General features: G+C 37.8%; 1 protein-coding gene across 3 annotated transcripts in view; it reads right to left on the bottom strand.

Moving 5' to 3' along the window:
• The window catches only part of TBC1D32 (TBC1 domain family member 32), a 230,443-nt gene that overhangs the window by 68,993 nt on the left and 134,227 nt on the right, over window positions 1-27,223 (bottom strand). For all 3 annotated transcript variants that reach the window (XM_044249741.1, XM_044249731.1, XM_044249751.1), the window contains exons 24-26: window positions 7,733-7,855; window positions 6,365-6,473; window positions 5,607-5,700 (exon numbers count right to left, since the gene is read on the bottom strand). In XM_044249741.1, coding sequence (XP_044105676.1) covers window positions 5,607-5,700; window positions 6,365-6,473; window positions 7,733-7,855 — 326 coding nt within the window. The remainder of the gene's footprint in view (window positions 1-5,606; window positions 5,701-6,364; window positions 6,474-7,732; window positions 7,856-27,223) is intronic.

Genomic DNA, 27,223 nt, shown 5'->3' with positions numbered 1-27,223 from the left:
TGAAGTAAAACAGAGCTTTGACAGGAATGAAGCCACAAACATACTGGGCCTTGTTAGCTGTGAAACCATTGGAGGGTTTCAATTAAGGAGTAATGTGATGCAATCTACATTTCAACAGCATTACTCTGGTTGCTGTGTTGAGAACACATTGATTACTTGGCAGATTACTGCAATAATACAAGTGAGAGATGAGGGTTTTGCATGAGAGAAAGTGATTTCAGATAGGCAGAGTCAAGAGCATTTGCTGACAGATTAGATGTGTGTATGAAGACAAAGAGAGAAGTCAAAGAACGCCTTTAGGTTTATTACATAAAGAACTGGAAGCAAAAGTTGCCATTTCTGAAATGAGTAAAAATAATCAAAAGAATAGATTTTGAGGGAGTATGAGAAGTTTATCTCTGATGTGTTAGGTTTGATGTGCTTATTAACCTTCCTAGCAGAGGTGTCAAGTAGGCAGTTAGATATGAATGCAGACTTCAGGGGAGGCATAGGGGTTAGATATATAAATCAGACAGCCCTCAGCATACTGGACAGTATTTTAATCATGAGATGAGATGTTCTCCAAGAGTAAGTAGTGCTAGAAAGATAGGCAACTAAGAACTGAGTCCTCGGGCACTCCAAAGTTTAGAGGTTAGAGGGAAGTTAAAGATCAAACAAAGATTCTCTAATTTCCCTTTCTGTATTTTCGTTGTTAGTGTATAAGAAAGCCACTGATTTCTGTACATTGACTTTGTATCCTGCCACGTTGCTGAATTGTTGTATGAGTTCTAGTAGTTTGGGGGTGGAGTCTTTTGGGTTTTCCATATAAAGAATCATGTCATCTGCAAAGAGAGAGAGTTTGACTTCTTCATTGCCAATTTGGATACCTTTTATTTCTCTTTGTTGTCTGATTGCTGTTGCTAGGACTTCTAATACTATGTTGAACAAGAGTGGTGAGAGTGGGCATCCTTGTCGTGTTCCTGATCTCAACAGGAAGGCTGTAAGCTTTTTCCCATTGAGGATGATATTTGCTGTGGGTTTTTCATAGATAGATTTGATGAAGTTCAGGAATGTTTCCTCTATCCCTATACTTTGAAGTGTTTTAATCAGGAACGGATGCTGGATTTTGTCAAATGCTTTTTTTGCATCAATTGAGAGGACCATGTGGTTCTTCTCTCTTCTCATATTAATTTGTTCTATCACATTGATTGATTTGCGAATGTTGAACCATCCTTGTAGCCCAGGGATGAATCCCACCTGGTCATGGTGGATAATCTTTTTAATGTGCTGTTGGATCCTGTTGGCTAGGATCTTGTTGAGAATCTTAGCATCCATAGTCATCAGTGATAGTGGTCTGAAATTCTCCTTTTTGGTAGGGTCTTTGCCTGGTTTGGGGATCAGGGTAATGCTGGCTTCATAGAAAGAGTCTGGAAGTTTTTCTTCTGATTTCAAGCTTTACTACAAAGCTGTGATCACCAAGACTACATGGTACTGGCATAAAAACAGACACACAGACCAATGGAACAGAGTAGAGAGCCCAGATATGGACCCTCAACTCTATGGGCAAATAATTTTCAACAAAACGGAAAAAAATATACAGTGGAAAAAAGACAGTCTCTTCAATAAATGGTGCTGGGAAAACTGGACAGCTATATGTAGAAGAATGAAACTCGACCATTCTCTTACACCATACTCAAAGATAAACTCAAAATGGATAAAAGACCTCAATGTGAGACAAGAATCCATCAGAATCCTAGAAGAGAACATAGGCAGTAATCTCTTCGATATCAGCCACAGCAACTTCTTTCAAGATATGTCTCCAAAGGCAAAGGAAACAAAAGCAAAAATAAACTGTTGGGACTTCATCGAAATCAAAAGCTTCTGCACAGCAAAGGAAACAGTCAACAAAACAAAGAGGCAAACCACGGAATGGGAGAAGATATTTGCAAATGACAGTACAGACAAAAGGTTGATATCCAGGATCTATAAAGAACTCCTCAAACTCAACACACACAAGACAGAAAATCATATCAAAAAATGGGCAGAAGATATGAATAGACACTTCTCCAATGAAGACATACAAATGGCTATCAGACACATGAAAAAATGTTCAACATCACTAGCCCTCAGGGAGATTCAAATTAAAACTACATTGAGATATCACCTTACACCAGTTAGAATGGCCAAAATTAGCAAGAGAGAAAACAACATGTGTTGGAGAGGATGTGGAGAAAGGGGAACCCTCTTACACTTTTGGTGGGAATGCAAGTTGGTGCAACCTGTACCCCAATGTTTATAGCAGCAATGGCCACAGTCGCCAAACTGTGGAAAGAACCAAGATGCCCTTCAATGGACGAATGTATAAGGAAGATGTGGTCCATATACACTATGGAGTATTATGCCTCCATCAGAAAGGACGAATACCCAACTTTTTTAGCAACATAAACGGGACTCGAGATTATGCTGAGTGAAATCAGTCAAGCAGAGAGAGTCAATTATCATATGGTTTCACTTATTTGAAGTGAGTGACATGGGGAGTTAGAGAGGAGAAGGGAGTTGGGGGAAATTGGAAGGGGAGGTGAACCATGAGAAACTATGGACTCTGATAAACAATCTGAGGATTTTGAAGGGGGGGAGGGTGGGAGATTGGGGTACCAGGTGGTGGGTATTATAGAGGGCATGGAATGCATGGACCACTGGGTGTGGTGCAAAAATAATGAATACTGTTATGCTGAAAATAAATAAAAAAATAAATTAAGAAAAAAGAAAAAAATCAAACAAAGAAGACAAAAGAATTTGCTAGAAACACCAGAGGAAAATCCCATCATGCATTTTCTAGAACCCAAGTGAAGAAAGTGTTGCAAAAGAAAGGGAGGGAGTGAACATGTTGAATAATAATGTTAAGTCTAGCAGGATGAGGACTGATCTACACAGTACATTTAATCACAGTGTGATGATAGGGGTGAAAGCCTCGTTAGCTTTGTGGATTCAAGAGAGAGCAGAAGGAGTTACTGGAATACCAAGATTAGACAAATTCCTTCAAAGAATTTTGCATAAAAGAAAAAAAAATGACAGATTTAAGAGTAGATTCAAAAGAAGATATTTTAAATATGGAAGAATTAATAGCAGGTTTTTGGTTCACAAAGAGCCACAATGGAGACCCATCCACACCACTCCCCCAACAAAAAAAGAGCAATAAGGAAAATGGAGAACTGCTAGAAGCAGTATCCTTGAGAAGAAGATGGAATGTAGTACATGGATGGAGAAGCTAGCCTTTGTAAGTTAACATTGGCAGTTTATTCATAGTAACGATAACCCAAAATTGCAACAGATTCAGCTGAGTTGGTGTTTATCAGGAGCATGTGGAAGATTTTTTCTTTGTTATTTCTTCCGTAATCTAGAAAACAAAATTATCATTGGATGGGATGGTCAGTGATGGTATCATTGGCTAGGATGGTAAAGTGAAGGTTTGATGAGAGAGATTTTAAAATGGTCACCTAGGAGAGTGGGAGAATGTGGACCCAGGGACACTGTGTATGACTGCCTGGCAGTACAATGGGCCCACTTGCAGTTAATGACCATTCTGCAGTTATCTTTTGGGCTAGTCAGAGATATTATTATTACTCCCTTTTCTAAATCACTCACAAGAGTAGAGCAAGGAGTAAAATTTTATTCCTTTGAGCACCACTTCCTAGGAATTGATAAAACATCTTCTTTCAGGGAAGTGTCCATTTAACTTTATTTTTCTTATCTTTGTCTTCCTTGTTCTGTTTAAAAATATAAGGGACATTTTTTTAAATTGAACTATTCTGGAAAACCAAATTATCAAATATGACAGTCACATAATGAAATTGAAAATGAACTTGTTCAAAAAATTAGTATTTGTTACCAAGTGAAACTTAGCAAAGATAACAATGCTTCACTGTAATAAGGAAAAGATCAGGAAAAGAGCTGGGGTACCAAAAATGGGCCATGTCTTAATGCACATTTTATCTCCAATGCCTAGTGAAGCACCTGGTAATTAGGAAAGGGCAAATAAATGATGAAATCTACAATAACAACAAAATATAAAGGCATTAAGAGGACTGAAAGTAGGACAGGAAAGCACGAGAGTGACTGAGAAAGGCTTAGGTTCACTGAAAGATGTGAGTCAGTGGGGAAAAGTGTTCAAAGTGGTATTCTCTCAAGAGTTTCTTATTGAAAAATACTTCCTACCACTCACACATCTCTGAAATCAATAGTTTAGGTTGTACAAGAAGAAAACAAAGAAAAAATGTTTAGTGCATTATAAAGACAAATATTAAAAACTTTAGGGACACTTGGGTGGCTCAGCCAGTTAAATGTCTGTCTTCAGCTTAGGTCATGATCCTGGGGTCCTGGGATAAGAGAACGATGTTGGTAATCCCTGCTCAGCAAGGGGTCTGCTTCTCTCTCTCCCTCTGCCTCTTCCCCTGCTCATGTTCTCATGCTCTCTCTCTCAAATAAATAAAATCTTAAAAAAAAAAAGTCTAAAAGCTCCCTTATGTTCTTTCCTAAACTCTAAGTAGACAGAAATGAAAAAACAAAGCAACGAAACACAATTTTTGTTTCTATGCATCTGTGAAAAAGGTAATATATATCTCGAACACTGGATAGAAATAAAAACAATACATATCAATGAATGGCTTCTCTTAATTATTTGAAAGCAAGTAAATTTAGGGAAAAGTGAAAGACACATGAAAACCATTTTTTTCAACAATCACTCCGTTAAATATAAACCTATGTTAAATGAATCTTTTTTTCTAGCACAACTTCAAGAATATTGAAGATCACATTGACATAAGATTTAACTTCTCAAATTAATGAGTAGTTTGATCATATATCTTCATATTTCACCTTGGAATTCTCTAATCTAAAAATGGCTGGAATTTTCATTGCTCTCACAATAGTCTTCAGCTACGCTGGCCTTATGGTTGAACTTGGATTACCAGCTGTCTTACCTCTGGTTTCTCTTGCCCTGACACCAAATCTCAAACATCCTGAACTACTCACAGTTCTCTGAATATAATTTGCTCCTTTCAATCCTCTCTGCTGTTTTTCTCAGTCAAAAATGCTCTTACATTACCCAAAAAACACGTATTTCATGCCTTGCATTAAACACTGATTTCTTTGGAAGGTGTCCTAGCAGGCTACACATTTAACTATTTAGTTTCTATCATACTGCACTATCATACAATTATTTAATTGTATGTATTCTCCAAAAGTTCATGAACTCCTCTAAGGCAGACACCTGGACTTTTATTATATTTATATAATTTATATAAATAGACCAGTCTTGAGGACACAGAACTAATGTATGGCACGCAGATACCAAAAAATATTACTCTGCTGAATAAAGTCCTATGTATCCAGAACTCATCAAAAATCATAATTCCTTTGTTTAAACCAAAAAATGTTCTGATAAGAATTATTCAGTAGCATACAAATAATTTAGTAAGAAATTTACATAGAAATAGGCATAAATGTATCCACATACACAAGCTGTATGAGAAATAGTACTAATCTCCCATAACGATACTTTTTCTTTTTTTCAAATTATAACCATAAAAGCACTAAAATAACATGGCAGTTGATGGTAAATATCTCACCTTGTTTTAGATCAGCATTTCTTGTAACTTCTGAGAGATAGCAGTCTGGTAAAGGATATGAAGAAAACATGGGCCAAGGATATGGATCATCACCCTAAAAAAGAAAACAAATGACTTCAGGAAATATTATTAAATACTGAATTTTAAGGCTTTCCGAAACAGTAAAGTGGTTATTGTTTCATAGACATGAGAATTGTAGCCTAACTAACCAAAAGCTATGTGGCAATTATAATTCAATTCTCCAAAGGATAATAACTAAAATGAAATGTAATACATGGTAACTTGTTTTAGCAACTAGGACTGATAATGACAGTCTAATTATTTTTTTTCCATGAAAGAGAAATTAAAGTCTTCAAAAGAAACCTGTATTTCCTATATTGAAATAGGAAGCAAATTCAAAAAACCAAACTGTTTATCTCGTATTGTCAATTATTTCTATCTCATCTTTCCCAGGCTAACAGAGCAAAAATGCACTTAATTTAAAAAAAAAAAAAGCCCCTTCAAGAGAAAGCCAATGTCTATGAAGGAGAAGTACTCAATATTGCTAATTAAATACAAAAAATACATTCATCTAATAAAAATTAGGTATCATGAAAAACAAAGACATCAAAAGTAAACATCACAGACACAGAAAAATGACAACTTTTTAATGAAATAATAGCCTATCCTGCATCACAAAGAATACTACTTCATTTCAAAGTGTTTACTTGTATCCTACAGCTTCTCTACTAACAAAGATTCCTCTTTACCCTACTCACCTTCTCTAGTACCCTGGGAGGCAAAATTCGTTCCATGGGCCCACCAATAAAATTTATTCTAACAAGAACATGATTTCTCTCTACTGATAAGCCATCAATTATGAAATTCCTGAAAAATAAACATATCAATTTTATTATCGTAATTGAATATGATTTAATTCCAAAATCAAATCAGTGGAATGTAAAGAAAAAATAAAATTTTCTATAGAAAACTTTAGAAAATGATTAACAATGTATCACTTAGAAAGGGCTAAATTCTCCTTATCTTACAGCTTTCTTTGTCAGAAAGCAAAAAACTGATAGAGATATAACTACTAAAATGAGATAAATGATACTATAAAATAACATTTTCTTGTCAAATGTTACTGCATTTAAAGAAATGGAATTAAGACCTACATTATTTCCACAATGACTTTTTCACTTTTTTAGAAAAGGTTTCGTTGGGTTCTAGACCCAGTGCCTTAAATTCAAAATCTAAATGTTGCTTTTGAGCACATTCCACACTTCCTGCAGCTGTTAATATCACCCTTCTGTATCAAATCTAGAGAATTCAGTAATGTTCCTGGGCTTCTATATTCTTCTAAAATTGAGCTAGAATGGAAGAACATTTTTTTTTAAATACAGACATGAAAACAGTACCAGATACTGAATGTGTATTCAATAAATGTCAGCCAAACTGAGGTAATGAGAAGTAAAATAGGAAAAAAAAATCAAGATATTACCATAACCTCGTTTTGCAATAATCAGAAATTATGAATGTGAACTAACATAATTAAGAGAATGGGGTAAAGAGTAACTCTGTAATGGACAATAAATCAAACATTTTGTTTAATGAGTCAACTTACACTCCAGCCTGAATTTAAAGGTGATAGAACTTCATGGAACCATCAATAAAATCAGGTCTTAAAAAAAAAAATGCTAGGGCGCCTGGGTGGCTCAGTGGGTTAAGCCGCTGCCTTCGGCTCAGGTCATGATCTCAGGGTCCTGGGATCGAGTCCCGCATCAGGCTCTCTGCTCAGCAGGGAGCCTGCTTCCTCCTCTCTCTCTGCCTGCCTCTCTGCCTACTTGTGATCTCTCTCTGTCAAATAAATAAATAAAATCTTTAAAAAAAAAAATGCTAAATGAAACAAAAATTCAGAAAGCAGTACTGTTCAATCCTCCAAACAAACACCTATCATAATCTTTCGAATGGTGACATTTGTATTTTCATTGCTTTTTACTCAGTTTTTTAAATCTATTGAATTCAGATAGGGGAAAAACATGAAACTACATATACAAAATCACTGCCTTAACAGAGGATCTATAAAGAAAACTATTGTTAATAATATTGTCTTAACATTTTTTTTTGGTTTTCTTTTTTGTTTTTACCTGTGACTTTCAGAGGTCTCTAAGATATTTTCTTCTTGAGCATTTAGTAACACTTCAGACACTTGATACTGAGCCTCTAGTAGAAGAAGAGTGTCTAGATCACAACATACCACACTTAATAACCTATATAAAAAAGAACAATAAAAAACAGATTTTATAAAATACATTCTAAAAGCTTTCTTGGTGTCTCAAAATAATACCTACACATGAGAACACAAACTTTATGACAAAGATCACAATTACTTCAAATAGATTTGAATCATTTAGATTATTAACATACTTCAAAAGTTTTTCTCATCTGAATATTATTTAAAGACTGTGGGTAACTTCTAGTCCAGTTTTTCTTAAAAAATTATCTAAATCCAGGAATAGCACGTTCTCAACAGCTAATTTGAAAATTAGATAGGGAACATTAGCAAATCCATAAAAACTGCAAATTGTCACCATTTTTTATCAGCAATTAATTACATAAGGAACAACAGAATCATTTGCTACCAAACCAGGAAATGTTCACCAGGTGAAACGTCAATGGCTAACTTTATAATTGTCCGATAAAGCTGAGAACACCAAAACACACTGATCTCTCCCTAAACATGCATGATTTCTACCTGTCTCTCAACAGTGGTAAGAGAGACAGGTGGAAATCATGTGGCTCCTATTGTGATGAAAGAGGACATATACTGAACAATCTATGAAATATTCTTGCCAAAAAAACTGAACCTGAAATTAACCAATTACTACACATTACACTATCAGTTTACAAGAAATACAAAAATCACAGAAATATTTTAAAAGATGATCTCAAGGGACACCTGGGTGGCTCAGTTGGTTAAGCCGCTGCCTTTGGCTCAGGTCATGATTCCAAGGTTCTGGGATCAAGTCCCGCATCGGGCTCCTTGCTCAGCAGGGAGCCTGCTTCTCCCGCTGCCTTTGCCTGCCTCTCTGCCTGCTTGTGTGTACTCTCTCTATCTCTGGCAAATAAATAAAATCTAAAAAAAAAAAAAAAAAAAAAGATGATCTCAAGGAGGAAACAGTCAACCAAATCCAGAATTTGAAAAATCACATCTCATATAACATTTCTTTAGGGGAAAAAACTGTGAAAAACAGATAAGGTAACTTAAAAGTTAAAAGAAAAATATATTTTTTAAAGATTTTATTTATTTGACAGAGAAAGAGAGAGAGAGAGAGAGACCACAAGTAGCCAGGCAGAGAGAGTGGGGGAAGCAGTCTCCGGGCTGAGCGGAGCAATGCAGGCCTTGATCCCAGGACCCTGAGATCACGACCTGAGCCAAAGGCAGAGGCTTCAACCACTGAGCCACCCAAGCACCCCTAATAGCAAAATATTAAGCAAATGTGAAGATTTGGTTCTGACTGTGATTCAAGCAAAAACTGTAAAGTGCATTTTTGAGTCGCACAGGAAAATATGGGATAGGTACTAGAGGAGATCAGGAATATGGTGTTAAGTTAGCTATAACAATGACAAGATGGTAAATTTTTCTTGTTTTTTTATAAACATGTCTTATATGTTAGAGATACACACTGAATTTTCTTTTTAAAATTATTATGTTAGTCACCATACAGTACATATTAGTTTTTGCTGTAGTGTTCCATGATTCATTGCTTGCATATACCACCCAGTGCTCCACGCAATACGTGCCCTCCTTAATATCCATCAATGGGCTAACCTATCGTGCCACCACCCTCCCCTCTAAAATCCTCAGTTTGTTTCCTGAAGTCCATAGTCTTCCATGGGTCTTCTCTCTGATCCCCCTCCCCTCAGTTTTCCTTTCTTTCTCCTAATGTCCTCCATGCTATTCCTTACCATATGATAATTATCTTTCTCTCTTTGACTTATTTCACTCAGCATAATCTCCTCTAGTTCCATCCATGTTGATGCAAATGTTGGGTATCCATCCTTCCTGATGGCTGAGTAATATTCCATTGTATATATGTATCACATATTCTTTATCCATTCATCCACTGAAGTATCTTGGCTCCTTCCAGTTTGGCTATTGCGGACATTGCTGCTATGAACATTGGGGTGCATGTGCCCTTTCTTTGTACTATGTCTGATTCTTTGGGGTAAATACCCTGTAGTGCAATTGCTGGGTCATAGGGTAGCTCTATTTTTAATTTTTTGAGGAACCTTCACACTGTTTTCCAAAGGGGCTGTACCAACTTGCATTTGAACCTATAGTGTAAGAGGGTTCTCCTTTCTCCAGAACCTCTCCAACATTTGTTGTTTCTTGCCTTGTCAGTTTTTGCCATTCTTACTGGTGCAAGGTGGTATCTCAATGTGGTTTTGATTTGCATTTCCCTGATGGCTAATGATGATGAACATCTTTGCATGTGTCTGTTAACCATTTACAAGTCTTCTCTGGAGAAGTGTCTGTTCATGTCTTCTGTCCATTTTTTGAGCAGGTTATTTGGGGTTTTTTAGGTGTGGAATTTGAGAAGTTCCTTATAAATATTGGATACCAGCCCTCTTCTGTAGTGTCACTTGCAAATAGCTTCTCCTATTCCATGGGTTGCCTCTTTAGTTTTGTTGACTGTTTCCTTTGCTGTGCAGAAGCTTTTTATCTTGAGGAAGCCCAAAAAGTAATTTCCACTTTTGTTTCACTTGTCTTTGGAGATGTGTCTTCAAAGAAGTTGCTGTGGCCAATATCAAAGAGTTTATTGCCTATGTTCTTCTCTAGGATTCTGATGGATGCCTGTCTCACACCAAGGTCTTTCATCCATTTTGAGTTTTATCTTTGTGTATGGTTTAAGAGAATGATTGCATTTCATTTTTCTGTATATAGCCGACCAATGTTCCCACCAGCATTTATGGGACAGACTTTTTTTCCTTGGATATTTTTCCCTGTTTTGTCAGAGTTGAGAGTCCATATCTGGTCTCTCTGTTCCATTAGTCCATATGTCTGTTTTTCTGCCAGTACCATGCTGTCTTGGTGATCACAGCTTTGTAAAATAGCTTCAAATCAGGCAACAGGATGCCCCCAGCTTTGTTTTTCTTTTTCAATATTCCTTGGCAGTTCAGGGTCTTTTCTAGTTCCATATAAATTTTAGGATTGTTTGTTCCTACACCTTGAAAAATGCCTTTGGTATTTTGATGGGGATGGTGTTGATAGTATAAACTGCTTTGGGCAGCACAGACATTTTAACAATATTTATTCCTCTGATCCATGAACATTGAAAGTTTTCCCATCTTTTTGTGTCTTCTTTGATTCCTTTCAGGAGTGTTCTGTAGTTCTTAAGATATAGCTCCATTAGCTCTTTGGATAGGTTTATTCCCAGGTATCTTAAGGTTTTTGGAGCTACTGTAAATGGAATCGATTCTTTAATTTCTCTTTCTACAGTTACATTGTTATTGTATAAGAAAGCAACTGATTTCTGTGCATTGATTTTGTATCCTGCCACATTATTTTTGTAGGAGTTCTAGTGAATTGGGGGTTAAGTCTTTTGGATTTTCCACATAAGGAATCATGTCATCTTCAAAGAGAGAGAGTTTGACTTCTTCTTTGCCAATTTGAATACTTTTAATTTCTTATTGTTGTCTGATTGCTATTGCTAGGACTTCTAGCATTATGTTGAACAGTAATGGCTAGAGTGGGCATTCTTGCTGTGTTCCTGATCTTGAGGGAAAGGCTGTCAGCTTTTACCCACTGAGAATGATATTCACTGAGGGTTGTTCATAGACGGATTTTATGAAATTGAAGAATGCTCCCTCTATCCCTATACTCTGAAGAGTTTTAATCAGGAAAGGATGCTGTATTTCATCAAAGGCTTTTTCTGCATCAATTGAGAGGACCATGTGGTACTTCTCTCTTCTCTTATTGATTTGTCCTATCACATTGATTGATTTGCAATTTTGAACCACCCTTGCATCCCAAGATTCAATTCCACCTGGTCATGGTGGATAATCCTATTAATGTACTGTTGGACCCTATTAGCTAGGATCTTATTGAGAATCTTGGCAACCATATTCATCAGGGATATTGATCTGAAATTCTCCTTTTTGATGGGGTCTTTGCCTGGTTTGGGGATCAAGGTAATGCTGGCCTCATAGAAAGAGTATGGAAGTTTTCCTTCTATTTTTTGAAATACCTTCAGGAAAAGAAGTATTACTTCCTCTTTGAATGTTTGGTAGAATTCCCCAGGGAAATCATCAGGTCTTGGACTTTGGTTTTTTGGAAAGTTTTTCAATCTTGTTACTGGTTATTGGTCTATTCAGGTTGTCAATTTCTTCCTGTTTCAGTCTTGGCAGTTTATAGGCCTGTCATGCTTGTTACCCAGGCAACCCTGTTCAGGTGTGAGCTGCCCTTCCCCCGTGTAGGGGGATGGGCTCAGTGAAAACCAGTTTTCGGGGGCTCTTTCCCACTGGTGGCTTTCCTTGGCAGCTTTGCCCATCTCTTCCAAGAGTCAGAGCAGAAGCGACCATATCCAAACCTCTGTCTCAAAACAGAGAGATCCCAGTTTGTTCTCCAGAGAGCCCTCAAGGCCACACTGCCTTTGTTTCTGTCTGTGCTGCTAGAAACTGCAGCATCCTGGGTTGTGTGTCCTGGGAGCAGCACTCCCAGCCCTCACTCCCAGGGCCTGGCACTCCTCTTTTCTTTGTGGCTCTAAATCACAAGCTGCCCACAGTTTACATGCATGCTCCAGGTTTTCAGTCTAGAGGGTGTCCTAAAGTCCTTTCCCCACTACTACCAGTCTGGCAGTCTGTGCCTGGTCCATAGTGCCAGAGGCTTTTGCTTTCCTGGTGCAAGATCATGGAGGCTTCCTTCCCCTTCCATTTATCTTCGGTATCTGCCCACAGAATCACGGTTCCCTGCTTCATACCTCAAGACCAACCACTGGAGATATTCTGTTTGTAGAGATCCTGATATATCTTCTTACATGTAAGGCAGATTTCGTGGGTGGTGTGGTAGATATCCAGCTCAATTCAGGGGACTGGTTGAAATAAGGTAACCTATTCCTCTGTCATCTTTTCTCTTCCCCATACTGAATTTTCACAGGTAAAATGACGTATCTGGAATTTGCTTTAAAATACTTATGAAAAAAATGTGTATATGGTAGCAGAAGAGAGATAAAACAAGATTGGAAAATACTGATAATACTGATAAAAATAAGTAAGATACATGAAACTTTCATTATATCATCACTCTTTCTACCTTTTATATATTTAAAAATTCTGTGATAAAAAAGTATATTAAAAAATGATGTGAAGGCAACACCAGGTGGTTATGATAGATTAAGTGGTTAGGGAAAATTTCTCTGGAAGGTGGCATTTGAGGAAACAGGAGGTCCAAGAAGAAACCAACTTTGTAATCTTACATTTCCTTATTTATCTTAGAGTTATATTCAAATATGAGCATAAAGTCATACTTATAAGAGTGGTCATAAGAGCAAATAAAAAATTTTAAGCATCCATTCATAGCATGAAGTTCAAATGTTTGGAGTAGATTTTACAGTGTTATACTATGCAGATATTAGAACAAAGCAACTATATATGTTTAAAAAAAGAATTATCTTTAAAGTATGTTAAGTGAAGAAAGAGAGGTACAAAATATTGTATATAGCTGTAGCATTTGAACAAAAGTGAAATATACACATCTGAATATACACAAATATGTATTTGGAGGGTTTTTTGGTTTTGTTTTATTTTTTTTTAAGATTTTATTTATTTTAAGAGAGAGATAGAGTATGTGTACAATAGCAGGTGTTTGGGCAGAGGGAGAGGGAGAAAGAATATTAAGCTTTGAGCCAATGTGCGGCTCCATTCCATGACTCTAAGATCATGACCTGAGACAAAATTAAGAGTCAGACGCTTAATTGACTGAGTCACCCAGGTGTCCCTAAATACATATATGTTTTTACATAGACTCTCCAAGGACAAAACAATTGTTAAGAATTGTTAGTTTAAAGAAAAAAAAGAAAAGAATTGTTAGCTTTCAGGAAGGAAGGAGATCTGAGTAACTGGAGAGGTACATATTTCTCACTAAATATCTTTTACTGTTTTTGAATTTTGATACAATTTCATGTTTTACCTATTCAATAGCATCCACAGGAAAAAAAAAATGTTTGGCAGATGCCTTTAAGAGTCAACAATGGCAAGAGTTAAAATCGTGGAATAGTAGGAAGACCTTAGGCTTCCTTCATCCCTCAAACACAGCTAGATAATTATCAAGTCATTCTGAACACCAAGGAAATCAATCTGGGGACTGAGAGAATAGACTGCACAACTAGAGGGAGAAAAGAGGCCACATTGTGGAAGGTAGGAGGAGTGGTGATGTGATTTGGGGAAGAAAATAATTGTGGGTGCTGCAGAGAGGAGAGAGCCATGATTATGGAGAGATGAGAGAGAGGACAGAGAGAGACAGAGAGAAAGCAACACACAGGGGACTGCACAAAAACACCTTCACAAAAATACTGAGTGGGAAACTAAGAGGGGTTGATTCTCCCAAGTTTTTATAAACAGTGAAGCCAAAAATCTGAAGTTTTAGAAGTCCATACCACTGCCAAGATAAACCTGGGGGGCACAGCAGTGCTCCTGTAGAGAAGTATGTTAGAGGCCCTGAAGTTGATGGCATGCTCTGAGGATCCCCTGAGTCATGTTGGGAGAGAGTTCCCCTTCTTAAAGTACATTTGGGAGAGGTGACACTGTCTCAGGGGACAAAAGAGCACAGCCTTAAGTGCCATTTAGCTGCCCTGTTCATTAGCATACGAGCAGAGATGCTGCTAAAGGCAGCTAATCTGGATGTGGGCTTTCTGCTACACTTTACCATAAACTCCAAACCCCTACACTGTTGTACAACTGCTTTTCTGGGACAAACCAGTACTAGCCACAGCTCAGTAAGACCCTCTCCCCAGTTGATCAGTGCCAGGTTCCTAAAATTTGGAGCTTTGAAAACCCAGCTGCAAGCCTGAGACAAAACACAGGAGCCGCTGCTGGCTTGAACACTGGTAGACAAAGAGGATATTGTCTGCTCTCCTGTGAGGGCTTCCCGAACAGTGGTGCATGAACTCCCCTGTCTAGAAACAAGAGCAGGCAGATACCATTTTTCACCCCTCCCATCAGCATAGAAGGACTTCAGCAAGGGCCACAGTATATACAGTTGAGGTTTAAGCAGCTTACACCACACCCTGCCCCCCTGGGCCCTGTAGGTGCCTTTTTTAATAGAGCAAGTATAATTGAGAGCCAGAGCAACAACAGGCCCTTCCCCCAGAAGACCACCACAAACACCCTGCATGTACCAATTCCACTAATCATAGAGTGAAACAAACCTTTAGATCTAGTGAAAATAAGACCAGGCACAGCTTTTCTAATGTGCAAATAACAGAGACCTAGACAAAATACCAAGATGGAGGAATTGATCCCAAAACAAAGAACATGAAGAGGTCATGGGCAGGGAGCTAATCAAAATAGGTATAAATTATATGCCTAACCAGAATTTAAAACAACAGTCATAAGGATGCCAGCTGGGCTTGAGGAATACACAGAAAAAAAAAAAGAGAGAGACCCTTACTACAAATATAAAAGACCTAAAAATGAGTCAGGCTGAAATAAAAAATGCAATAACCAAGATTAAACAAAGTGGATGTAATGAACACAATTATGGAAGAAGCAGAAAAATGATTAAATGATATAGAAGACAGAATTATGGAAAATAATGAACCTGAAGAGAAGTGGTAAAGAATAATATTGGATCATAAATGTAGCCTTAGGGAATTCAGTGGTTACATAAAGCATAATAAGAAACATATCATAGGAGTCCTAGAAGAGTAAGAGAGGAAAAAAGGAAAAGGAGGCAGGTTTATTTGAACAAATTATAGCTGAAAACTACCCTAAATCTGGGGGAAGAAACACACACCCAAATCAAGGAGGCATAGAGAACTCCAATCAAAATCAACAAAAGCCTGCCAACATAAAGATATATGTAGTAAAAGTTGCAACATACACAGATAAGGAAAGAATCCTGAAGGCAGCAAAGGAATAGAAATCACTAATCTACAAAGACAAATCAGGTTCAAGTGGACCACTCCACAGAAACCTGGCAAGCCAGAAGAAAGTGGCATGATATATTCAGTGTGCTGAATGGGGAAAATCTGCAGCAAAGAATATTTTATCTAGCAAGGCTGTCACTCAGAATCAAAGGAGAGGTAGAGTTTCCCAGATAAACAAAAACTAAAGGAGATCATGAACATTAAATCAGCCCCCCAAGAAATATTAAAGGAGATTCATTGAGAGGGAAAGAAAAACAAAAAGCAAAAAGGCCTGGGGACACCTGGGTGGCTCAGTTGGTTAAGCAGCTGCCTTCGGCTCAGGTCATGATCCCAGCGTCCTGGGATCGAGTCCCACATCGGGCTCCTTGCTCTGCAGGGAGCCTGCTTCTCCCTCTGCCTCTGCCTGCCACTCTGTCTGCCTGTGCTTGCTCTCCCTCTCTCTCTCTCTCTGACAAATAAATAAAATATTTAAAAAAAAAAAAAAAAAAAAGCAAAAAGGCCTGAAAGAAAAGAAAATATACAGAAACAACAACTTTACAGGTAATACAATGGCACTAAATGTGTATCTATCAATAATCACTTAATGTAAATGTAACAAATGCTCCCCTCAGAAGACACAGCATATCAGAATGGATAAAAAAGAAAACAAAAACAAAACACAAAACAAAAAAAAACAAACAAAAACAAAACAAGATCCATCTGCATGTTGCCTAATAAGAGATTCATTTTAGAGCTAAAGATATCTCTAGATTGAAAGTGAAGGGATGATGAAATATCACACTAATAGACATCAAAAGAAAGAGTAGCTATAATTATATAAGACAAACTAGATTTTTAAACCAAAGACTGTAACAACAGATGAAGAAGGGCACTATATCATAATAAAGGGGTCTATCAAGCAAAAAGATCTAATAACCGTAAATATTTATGTCCCCAACGTGGGAGTAACCAAATATATAAATCAATTAATGACAAACATAAAGAAACAGTAATAGTAGAAGACTTTAGTACCCCATTTCAGCAATGAATAGATCATCTAAGCAGAAAATCAACAAGGAAATAATGGCTTCAAATGACACACTGGACCAGATGGACTTAACATACATATTCAAAACATTTCAATCTAAAGCAACAGAACACATTCTTTTCCAGTACACATGGAACATTCTCCAAAATAGACCACATACAGAGTCACAAATCAGGCCTTAGCAGGAAAAAAAAGATTGATATGAATCCTTTTTAGCCACAATGCTATAAAATGTGAAGTTGACCGCAAGAAAAAATTTGAAAAACCAAAAAGACATGGAGGTTAAGGAACATCCCATTAAAGAATGAATGTTTTAACCAGGAAATTAAAAAAGAAATTAAAAAATACAGATGAAAACATGACAATCCAGAACCTTGGGATACAGCAAAGACAGACCTAACGGGGAAGTATATAACAATATAAGTCTACTTCAAAAAGTAAGGAAAGTCTCAAATACACAATCTAACATTGCACCTAAAGGAGCTAGAAAAGAAACTGCAAATAAAGCCTAAAGCCAGCACAAGAAGGGAAATAATGATTAGATCAGGAATAAACAAAATAGAAACAAACAAAAACAGTAGAAAAGATCAATGAAACTAAGAGGTTGTTTTTCAAAAGAAATAATAAAATTGATGAACCTCTGATGATGGAATGAAAAAACTCATTTTTCAGAGCGAACTTATGTAAAAGAGAAAACACCCAAATAAATAAAATCACAAAGGAGAACTAATAACCAACACCACAGAAAACAATTATTAAGAGAATATTATAGGGGCACCTGGGTGGCTCAGTGGGTTAAGCCTCCACCTTCAGATCAGGTCATGATCTCAGGGTACTGGGATTGAGCCCAGCATCAGTCTCTCTGTTCAGCAGGGAGTCTACTCCCCCTTTCTCTGCTTGCTGCTCTGTCTACTTGTGATCTCTCTCTTTGTCAAATAAATAAATAAAAATCTTTTAAAATTTTTAAAATATAAAAAATAATAAAAATTTTAAAGAGATTATGAAAAATTAAATGCCTAGAAAATTGGGCAATCTGGAAGAAATGGACAAATTCCTAGAAACATACAAATTACCAAAACTGAAACAGAAATAGAAAATTTGAACAGACCCATAACCAGCAAAGAAACTGAATCAGTAATAAAAAATCTGCCAACAAAAAGAGTCCATGACCAGATAGCTCCCCAGGGAAATTTTTCCAGACATTTAAATAAGAGTTAACAATGAAATGACTGGGGGGCTCAGTCAGATGAATGTCAGAATCTTGGTTTCAGCTCAGATCATGATCTTGGAGTCATGAGATCAAGCCCCATGCTGAGCTTCACTCTCAGCAGGGAGTCTGCTTGAGATTTTCTCTCCCTCTCCCATTGCCTCTCCCCAGTGCACGTGCACACTCTCTCTAAAATAAATAAATTTGAGAAGGGGCAAGATGGCAGAGAAGTAGGGAGACCCTATTTCAACCAGTCCCCTACAGTGAGCTAAATATCTACCGGAACACTCTGAACACCCATGAAATCAGCCTGAGATGTAGGATTATACACTTCTGGATCTCTACGGGGCAGAAAAAACCAGTGGAGAGGTAAAGCAGAGTGGGAATGCTTGGACTGATATTGGGGGATAAGAATTAAGGGGGAGGGAGCCACCAGAAGTGACCCATTGGAAAGTAATACCCCAACAGGAAAGTGCCATGTGGTTGGGGACTAGTATTAACTTGGAGTTTGGTTGAAAGCATTCAAAAACAGCAAAAGATCTTAAGCAGAAAATGGTGGAATCGGGTGGTCACAGGCATGGGCCTAAGCCCACAGACCCAACACGGCCACTGTTGGTTACCACCCATGCCAGAGAGAGTGCAGCGGAGCCTCCAGGTCCTGGTCCCTAAGCCCCTGGCTGCGAACTGCTTGCATCATTGCTCGGCTGGGTGCATTCGCTCCCACGTGTAAGGCAGTCTGGTGGGCACTCTCTAGAACCACACCCTTTTGCGCTCTGTGCAACCCGGGTCTGACCCACTCCCTGCCTGTTCCTGAGAGAGCTCTGTGCAGGCACTAGCTGATGATCTCTAGGACCGGCTGAGGGTCTGGGCACTCCCAGTCTCTGCCTGAAGGAACCTGGCACAATCTCTAGTATGCATCCCTCAGGGAGGGCAGTCTTCTGTGACCTGGGTGACTGAGCACACCCAGCAGCATGGGCCTGGTCCCCAGACAGCAGTCCTGGCAAAGGCAGCCACTGGAAGCAAGCTCCGTGGACCACTATCTCTTGCAGTTTTAGCGGCATGAATGTGCAGAGACAAGTGGGCACTTAGGGTGACCCCTGAGACAGTGGCTGTGGGCACACCACCTCTGGGAAGTTGCACGGCTCAGTGGAGTTTGCAGAGGGGAAGTCTGTGTGTTCTGGACCACCCAGAGGGGAGCAGACTAAGGCTTCTCTGAGACAGAGGCTGGATGCAGTCTGCTTTTCACTAAACCTCCAAAAAGCCACAAAAAGCCACCAAAAAAACAAAAGCCTCCAGAGAACAAAAGCCTGAAAAACCAGTTTCCACAGAACCCAGACCCTAGATAGGGGGCAGGACTACTCAACCTAAACAAGACTGACTGAAAAACAACGGGGCAGGCCCCTCCCCAAGAAGGCAAGCCAAAAGAACGATAGGACAACCACCAGAGGGTTCCCATAAAACTGTAAAACCACAACATCAGGGGAAAACAATATATTAAGCTCCTGATATTGCACTAAAACCTGTATATTTCATAAATACATTTTTTAATTCATTCTCACAATTCTTGTTCTTTTTTTTAATTAATTTATTTATTTTCAGCATAACAGTATTCATTATTTTTTCACCACACCCAGTGCTCCATGCAATCCATGCCCTCTATAATACCCACCACCTGGTACCCCAACCACCTACCCCCCCGCCACTTCAAACCCCTCAGATTATTTTTCAGAGTCCATTGTCTCTCATGGTTTACCTCCCCTTCCAATTTACCCCAACTCCCTTCTCCTCTCTAACTCCTCATGTCCTCCATGCTATTTGTTATACTCCACAAATAAGTGAATCCATATGATAATTGACTCTCTCTGCTTGACTGATTTCACTCAGTATAATCTCTTCGAGTCCCATCCATGTTGCTATAAAAGTTGGGTATTCGTCCATTCTGATGGAGGCATAATACTCCACAGTATATATGGACCACATTTTCCTTATCCATTCATCCATTGAAGAGCATCTTGGTTCTTTCCATAGTTTGGTGACCGTGGCCATTGCTGCTCTAAACATTGGGGTACAGATGGCCCTTCTTTTCACGACATCTGTATCTTTGGGGTAAATACCCAGGAGTGCAATGGCAGGGTCATAGGGAAGTTCTATTTTTAATTTCTTGAGGACTCTCCACACTGTTCTCCGAAGAGGCTGCACCAACTTGCACTCCCACCAACAGTGTAAGAGGGTTCCCCTTTCTCCACATTCCCTCCAACACATGCTCCCTGTCTTGTGAATTTTGGTCATTCTAACTGGTGTAAAGTTCTTGTTCTTTTAATTTCTTTAACCTACTTACCATTAAAACTAGAGGTTTAATACAACATATTCCATAATAATCTTTGAATTTGAACTTTTTTCATATATATAACTGTGTTTTTCTTCTTTCTTTTTGCTTTTTTTTAAAAAAATACATATAGATATAAGCTTCAAGGTAATCCTTCTTCACTATTCAATACTAACTCTCTACCTAAACCAGTTTTAATCTCCCTTTATCTCTAGAAAGTTAAGTCCTTTAAGAAAGATATCAAGATACACCCAGGAAGAACCAAAATAACCTTTCTCACTGACATCGAGAATTTATAACCACACTCCCATATCTTTCTCCTGTCAGGGTTTCTGTGTATTTGTTTTTGTCCTGTTATTATATAAATCTTGTTCTTGGGGTTCATTTGGCTGGTTGTTTTTTTGTTTTTGTTTTTTTTTCCCTGTCATTTACTTTTGTTGGTCTTTTTGTTTGTCCATTTTTGTTTATATACCTTTTAAATTTTACCTTTGGGGCTAATTCTGGCTGGGTTTTCTCAGTTGTTTCTTTTTTTTTTTTTTTCTCCTTCTCTCCTTTTTTCATTTTCTCTCTTTATCTCTCTTTTTTTCTTTTTTCGTTCTTTTTGGTGGTGACTTCCAGTTGCTCCAAAGCATGCACCTTGCCTGAATTGTGGTTGATATATTCAGTTATACATTCCCTCAAGGACCTCTCACCAAAATGACCAGGAGGAGGAACACCCAACAGAGGAAAAATTCAAAGACTGTACCCTCTCCAACAAAACTATTGGATATGGACATCAACAGTATGTTGGAAAGGGAATTCAGGGTAACAATTATCCAGGCAATGTCTAGGTTGGAGAAAACCATTAGTGACAACATAGAATCTCTAAGGGCAGAAGTGAAAGCCAGGCAAAAGTTAAAAATGCTATCAATGAGATCCAATCTAATCTAAATACTCTAACAGCTAGGGTAATTGTAACTTCTAACAGAAGATAGAATTAGTGATCCAGAAGACAAACTGATAGAGAAAAAATCAGGAAGAGGAATGGAAGAAACAGCTTAGACAGATAAAAAGAGAATTAGGGAAATAAAAGACGCCATGAAACGTTTCAACATCAGAATTATTGGGAACCTTGAGGGGATGGAGAAAGAGAGAAGACTAGAAGATATAGTTGAACAAATTCTGGATGAAAATTTTCCCAGTCTGGGGACTAGAACAAGCGTTTGTGTCCCAGAGGCAGAAAGAACAGCCCCCAAGATCAATGAATCTAGAGAGACCTCAAGACACTTAATTGTGAAACTGACGAATCATAATTTAGACAAGAGTTTCTGAGGGCAGCTAGGGGGAAGAGAATCCTTATATACAGAGGAAAATCTATCAGAATAACATCATACCTGTCCACAGAAACCTGGCAAGCCAGAAAGGGTTGGCAAGACATATTCAGGAAACTAAATGAGAAGAACATGCAGCCAAGAATACTTTATTCAGCAAGGTTGACATTCAAAATGGATGGAGAGATAAAGAGCTTCCAAGACCAGCAAGGTTTTAAAGAGTATGTGACCACCAAGCCGGTAGTATAAGAAATATTAAGGGGGATTCTATAAAAGAAGAAAGAACCCAAGATCGACACAGAACAGAAATTTACAGAGACGACAGATAGAAACAAGGACTTCACAGACAACATGTGTCAATAAAAACATATCTTTCAATAATCACTCTGAACATGAACAGCTTAAACACTCCCATAAAATGACACAGGGTTGCATAATGGATAAAATGACAGGACCCGTCCATATGCTGTCTATAAGAGACCATTTGGAACCTAATGATGCATCCAGACTAGAAGTGAAGGGATGGAGAAGCATTTTTTCCTGCCAACGGGCCTCAAAATAAAGCTGGGGTAGTGATTCTCTTATCAAATAAATTAGATTTTAAACTAAAGACTGTAGTCAGAGATAAAGAAGGACACTAAATCATTCTTAAATGTCTATCCACCAAGAAAATCTAACAACTGTAAATATGTATTCCCCCAATATGGAAGCAGCCAGCTATATAAGACAACTGTTAATCAAGAAGAAGAGTCATATTGCTATGAATACAATAATAGTAGGGGATCATAACACACTACTCTCAGTAATAGACAGATCATCCAAGCAGAAAATCAATAAAGAAACAAGAGCTTTGAATTACACACTGGACCAGATGGACCTCATAGATATATAAAGGATATTCCACCCTGAAACAATAGAATACTCCATTCTTCTCAAGCACACATGGAACTTTTCCCAGAACACACCACAGACTGGGTAAAAAATCAGGGCTCAAATGATACCAAAAGACTGAGATTATTCCCTGCATATTCTCAGACCACAATGCTTTGAAACTGGAACTCAACCACAATAAAAAGTTTGGAAGGAATTCAAACACTTGGAAGCTAAAGACCATCCTGCTTAAGAATGTTTGGATCAACCAGGAAATCAAAGAAGAACTTAAACAATTCGTGGAAATCAATGAGAATGAAGACACATCATTCCAAAATCAATGGGATACAGCAAAGGCTGTCCTGAGGGGGAAATATATAGTCATCCAAGCCTCACTCAAAAAATTTTAAAAATTCAGAATATACTAGCTCTCTTTACACCTTAAAGAACTGGAAAATCAACAACAAATTAAGCCAACCCCATGCACAAGAAGGGAAAAGTCAAGATTAGAGCAAAGATCAATGAGATAGAAACTAAAGATATAGTAGAACACATCAATGAAACTAGAAACTGTTTTTTTTTTTAAAGAATCAATAAGATTTATAAACCACTGGCCAAACTAATCCAAAAGGAAAGAGAGAGGACCTAAATTAATAAAATTATGAATGAAAGGGGAGAGATCACGACTAATATCAAGGAAATAGAAAGAATTATCAGAAATTATTATCAACAGCTATATGCCAACAAGTTGCATATGGATGGATGGATGCATTCATGGAAACCTATAAACTTCTAAAACTGAATCAGGAAGAAATTGACAACTTGAATTGACCAATATCTAGTAACAAGATTGAAGCAGTGATCAAAAACCTCCCAAAAAACAAGAGCCCAGGACATGACAGATTCCCTGGAGAATTCTACCAGACATTCAAAGAAGAAATAATACCTATTCTCCTGAAGCTGTTTCAAGAAATAGAGACAGAGGGAAAGCTTCCAGACTCTTTCTATGAAATCAACATTATCCTGATCCCCAAACCAGGCAAAGACCCCACCCAAAAGGAGAATTTCAGACCAATGTCCCTGATGAATATGGATGCTAAGATTCTCAACAAGATCCTATCTAATAGGATCCAACACTACATTAAAAATATTATCCATGATGACCAGGTGGAATTAATCCTTGGGATGCAAGGGTGGTTCAACATTGCAAATCAGGGGCGCCTGGGTGGCTCAGTGGGTTAAAGCCTCTGCCTTCGGCTCAGGTCATGATCCCAGGGTTCTGGGATCAAGCCCCGCATCAGGCTCTCTGCTCAGCAGGGAGCCTGCTTCCTGCCCCCCCTCCTCTGCCTGCCTCTCTGCCTACTTGTGATCTCTGTCAAATAAATAAATAAAAATAAATAAAATTTTTAAAAAGCATTGCAAATCAATCAATGTGATAGAACAAATCAACAAGAAGAGAGAAGAACCAGATGGTCCTCTCAACTGATGCAGAAAAAGCATTTGACAAGATACAGCATCTGATCCTGATTAAAATGCTTCAAAGTATAAGGATAGAGGAAACATTCCAACATCATAAAATCTATAAAAAACCCTCAGTGAATATCATTCCCAATGGGTAAAAGCTGACAGCCTTTCCCTTAAGATCAGGAACACAGCAAGGATGCCTGCTCTAGTCACTACTATCCAACATAGTGCTAGAAGTCCTAGCAACAGCAATTTGACAACAAAAAGAAATAGAAGATATTCAAATTGGCAAAGAAGAAGTCAAACTCTCTCTCTTCGCAGATGACATGATACTTTATATGAAAGACCCAAAAGACTTCACTCCCAAACTACTAGAACTCATACAGCAATTTAGCAATGTGGCAGGATACAAAATCAATGTTCAGAAATCAGTTGCTTTCTTATACATTAACAATGAAAATATAGAAAGGGAAATTAGAGAATCGATTCCATTTACTATAGCACGGAGAACCATAAGATACCTTGGAAAAACATAACCAAAGAGGTAAAGATCTGTACTTGAGGAACTACAGAACATTCATGAAAGAAATCGAAGACACAAAAAGATGGAAAAGCACTCCATGCTCAAGGATTGGAAGAATAAACATTGTTAAAATGTCTATATTGCCTAGAGCAATCTATACTTTCCATGGCGTCCCGATCAAAATTACACCGGCATTTTTCAAAATCTGGAACAAACAATCCTAAAATTTGTATGGAACTGGAAGAAAAGCTGAATTGCTAAGGAAATGTTGAAAAACAAAAATAAAACTGGGGCATCACATTGCCTGATTTCAAGCTTTACTACAAAGCTGTGTTCACCAAAACAGCATGGTATTGGCACAAAAACAGAGACACAGACCAGTGGAACAGAGTAGAGAGTCAAGATATGGACCTGCAACTCTATGGTCAACTAATCTTCGACAAAACGCGAAAAAATATACAGTGGAAAAAAGTCTCTTCAATAAATGGTGCTGGGAAAATTAGATAGCTATGTATAGAAGAATGAAACTTGGCCATTCTCTTACACCATACATAAAGATAAACTCAAAATGGATAAAAGACCTCAACGTGAGACAGGAATCTCTCAAAATCCTAGAGGAGAACATAGGCAGTAATCTCTTTAACACTGGACACAGCAACTTCTTTCAAGACATGTCTCCAAAGGCAAAGGAAACAAGCAAAAATGAACTTTGGGGACTTTATCAAGATCAAAACCTTCTGCATAGCAAAGGAAACAGTCAACAAAACAAAGAGGCAACCCATGGAATGGGAGAAGATATTTGCAAGTGACACTATAGACAAAGGGCTGATATCCAAGATCTATAAAGAACTACTCAAACTCAACACCCAAAAATCAGATAATCATATCAAAATATGGGTAGAAGACATGAACAGACACTTCTCCAAAGAACACACACAAATGGCTAACAGGCACATGAAAAATATTCATCATTAGCCATCAAGGAGAGTTAAATGAAAACCACATGAAGAAACCACCTTACACCAGTTAGAACAGCCAAAATCAACAAAATAGTAAACAACCTGTGTTGGAGAGGATGTGGAGAAAGAGGAACCCTCCTACACTGTTGGTGGGAATGCAAGCTGGTGCAGCCACTTTGGAAAAGAGTGTGGAGATTCCTTAAGAAATTAAAAAAAAAAAAAAGCTACCCTGCAATTGCACTATTGGTATTTACCCCAAAGATACAGATGTGGTGAGAAGAAGGGCCATCTGTACCCCAATGTTCATAGCAGTAATGACCACAGTCACCAAACTGTGGAAAGAGCAAAGATGCCCTTCAAGAGACGAATGGATACAGAAGATATGGTCCATATATACAATGGAATATTATGCCTCCATCAGAAAGGATGAATACTCAATTTTTGTATCAACATGGATGGGACTAGAAGAGATTATGCTAAGTGAAATAAGTCAAGCAGAGAGAGTATTTATCATATGATTTCGCTTACTTGTAGAAAATTAGAAATAACATGGAGGACACTGGTAGTTGGAGAGGAGAAGTGAGTTGAGGGAAATCAGAGGGGAAGACGAATCATGAGAGATTGTGGACTTTGAGAAACAAACTGACGGTTTTGGAGGGGATGCGGTGTGGGGTTGGGTGAGCCTGGTGGCTGGTATTAAGGAGGGCACGTATTGCATGGAGCATTGGGTGTGGTGCATAAACAATGAATCTTGGAACACTGAAAAAATTAATTTAAATTTAATTTAATTTAAAAAATAAATAAAATAAATCTCAAAAAAAAAAAAAAAAAGAGCTAACGTCTATTCTTCTCAAACTATTCCAGAAAGTAGAAAGGAAGGAAAACTTCCAAACTCATTCAATGAGAACATTACCTTGATTCCAAAATCAGACAAAGACCCCACTAAAAAGAATTATAGGCCAATATTCCTGATGAGCACAGATGTAAAAATTCTCAACAAGATATTAGCAAATCAAATCTAACAGTACATTAAAAGGTTTATTCACCACGATCAAGTAGGATCTATTCCTGGGCTGCAGGGTTGATTCAATATTTGCAAATCAATCAACATGATACACCACATTAATAAAAGAGCCATATGATCATCTCAATAGAGGCAGAAAAAGCATTTGATAAAATATATAATCCATTCTTGATAAAAGCCCTCAACAAAGTAGTTTTAGAGGGAACATACCTCAACATCATGAAGGCAATGTACAAAAGACCCACAGCTAATATCATCCTCAATGGGAAAAAAACAGAGAGCTTTTCTTCTACGGTCAGGAACAAGACAGGGATTCCACTTTTACCATTGTTATTTATCATAGTACCAGAAATCCTAGCCTCAGCAATAAGACAACAAATGAGACCAGCAAGGAAGAAGTCAAACTTTCACTATTCACAAACAACATGATACTCTATGTAGAAAACCAGAAAGACTACCAAAAAAATTGCTAAACAGATACACAAATTCAGCAAAGTTGTAGGATATAAAAATCAACACAGAGAAATCTACTGCATTTCTATCCACCACCAATGAAGCAGAACGAGAAATCAAGGAATTGATCCCATTTACAACTGCACCAAAAACCATAAGATACCTAGGAATATAACTAACCAAAAAGAGAAAAGATCCATACATTAAGAACTATAGAACACTTATGAAAGAAAATGAAGAGGGCGCAAAAAAATGGAAAAACATTCCATGCTCATGGATTGGAAGAAAAAAGATTGTTAAAATGTCTATACTACGGGCGCCTGGGTG

Source organism: Neovison vison, chromosome 1 (genome assembly GCF_020171115.1).
Source record: "Neovison vison isolate M4711 chromosome 1, ASM_NN_V1, whole genome shotgun sequence".
Classification (NCBI taxonomy): domain Eukaryota; kingdom Metazoa; phylum Chordata; class Mammalia; order Carnivora; family Mustelidae; genus Neogale; species Neogale vison.
The sequence above is the reverse complement of the archived record's forward strand: the minus strand, read 5'-3'. Positions and strand labels throughout refer to the sequence as shown.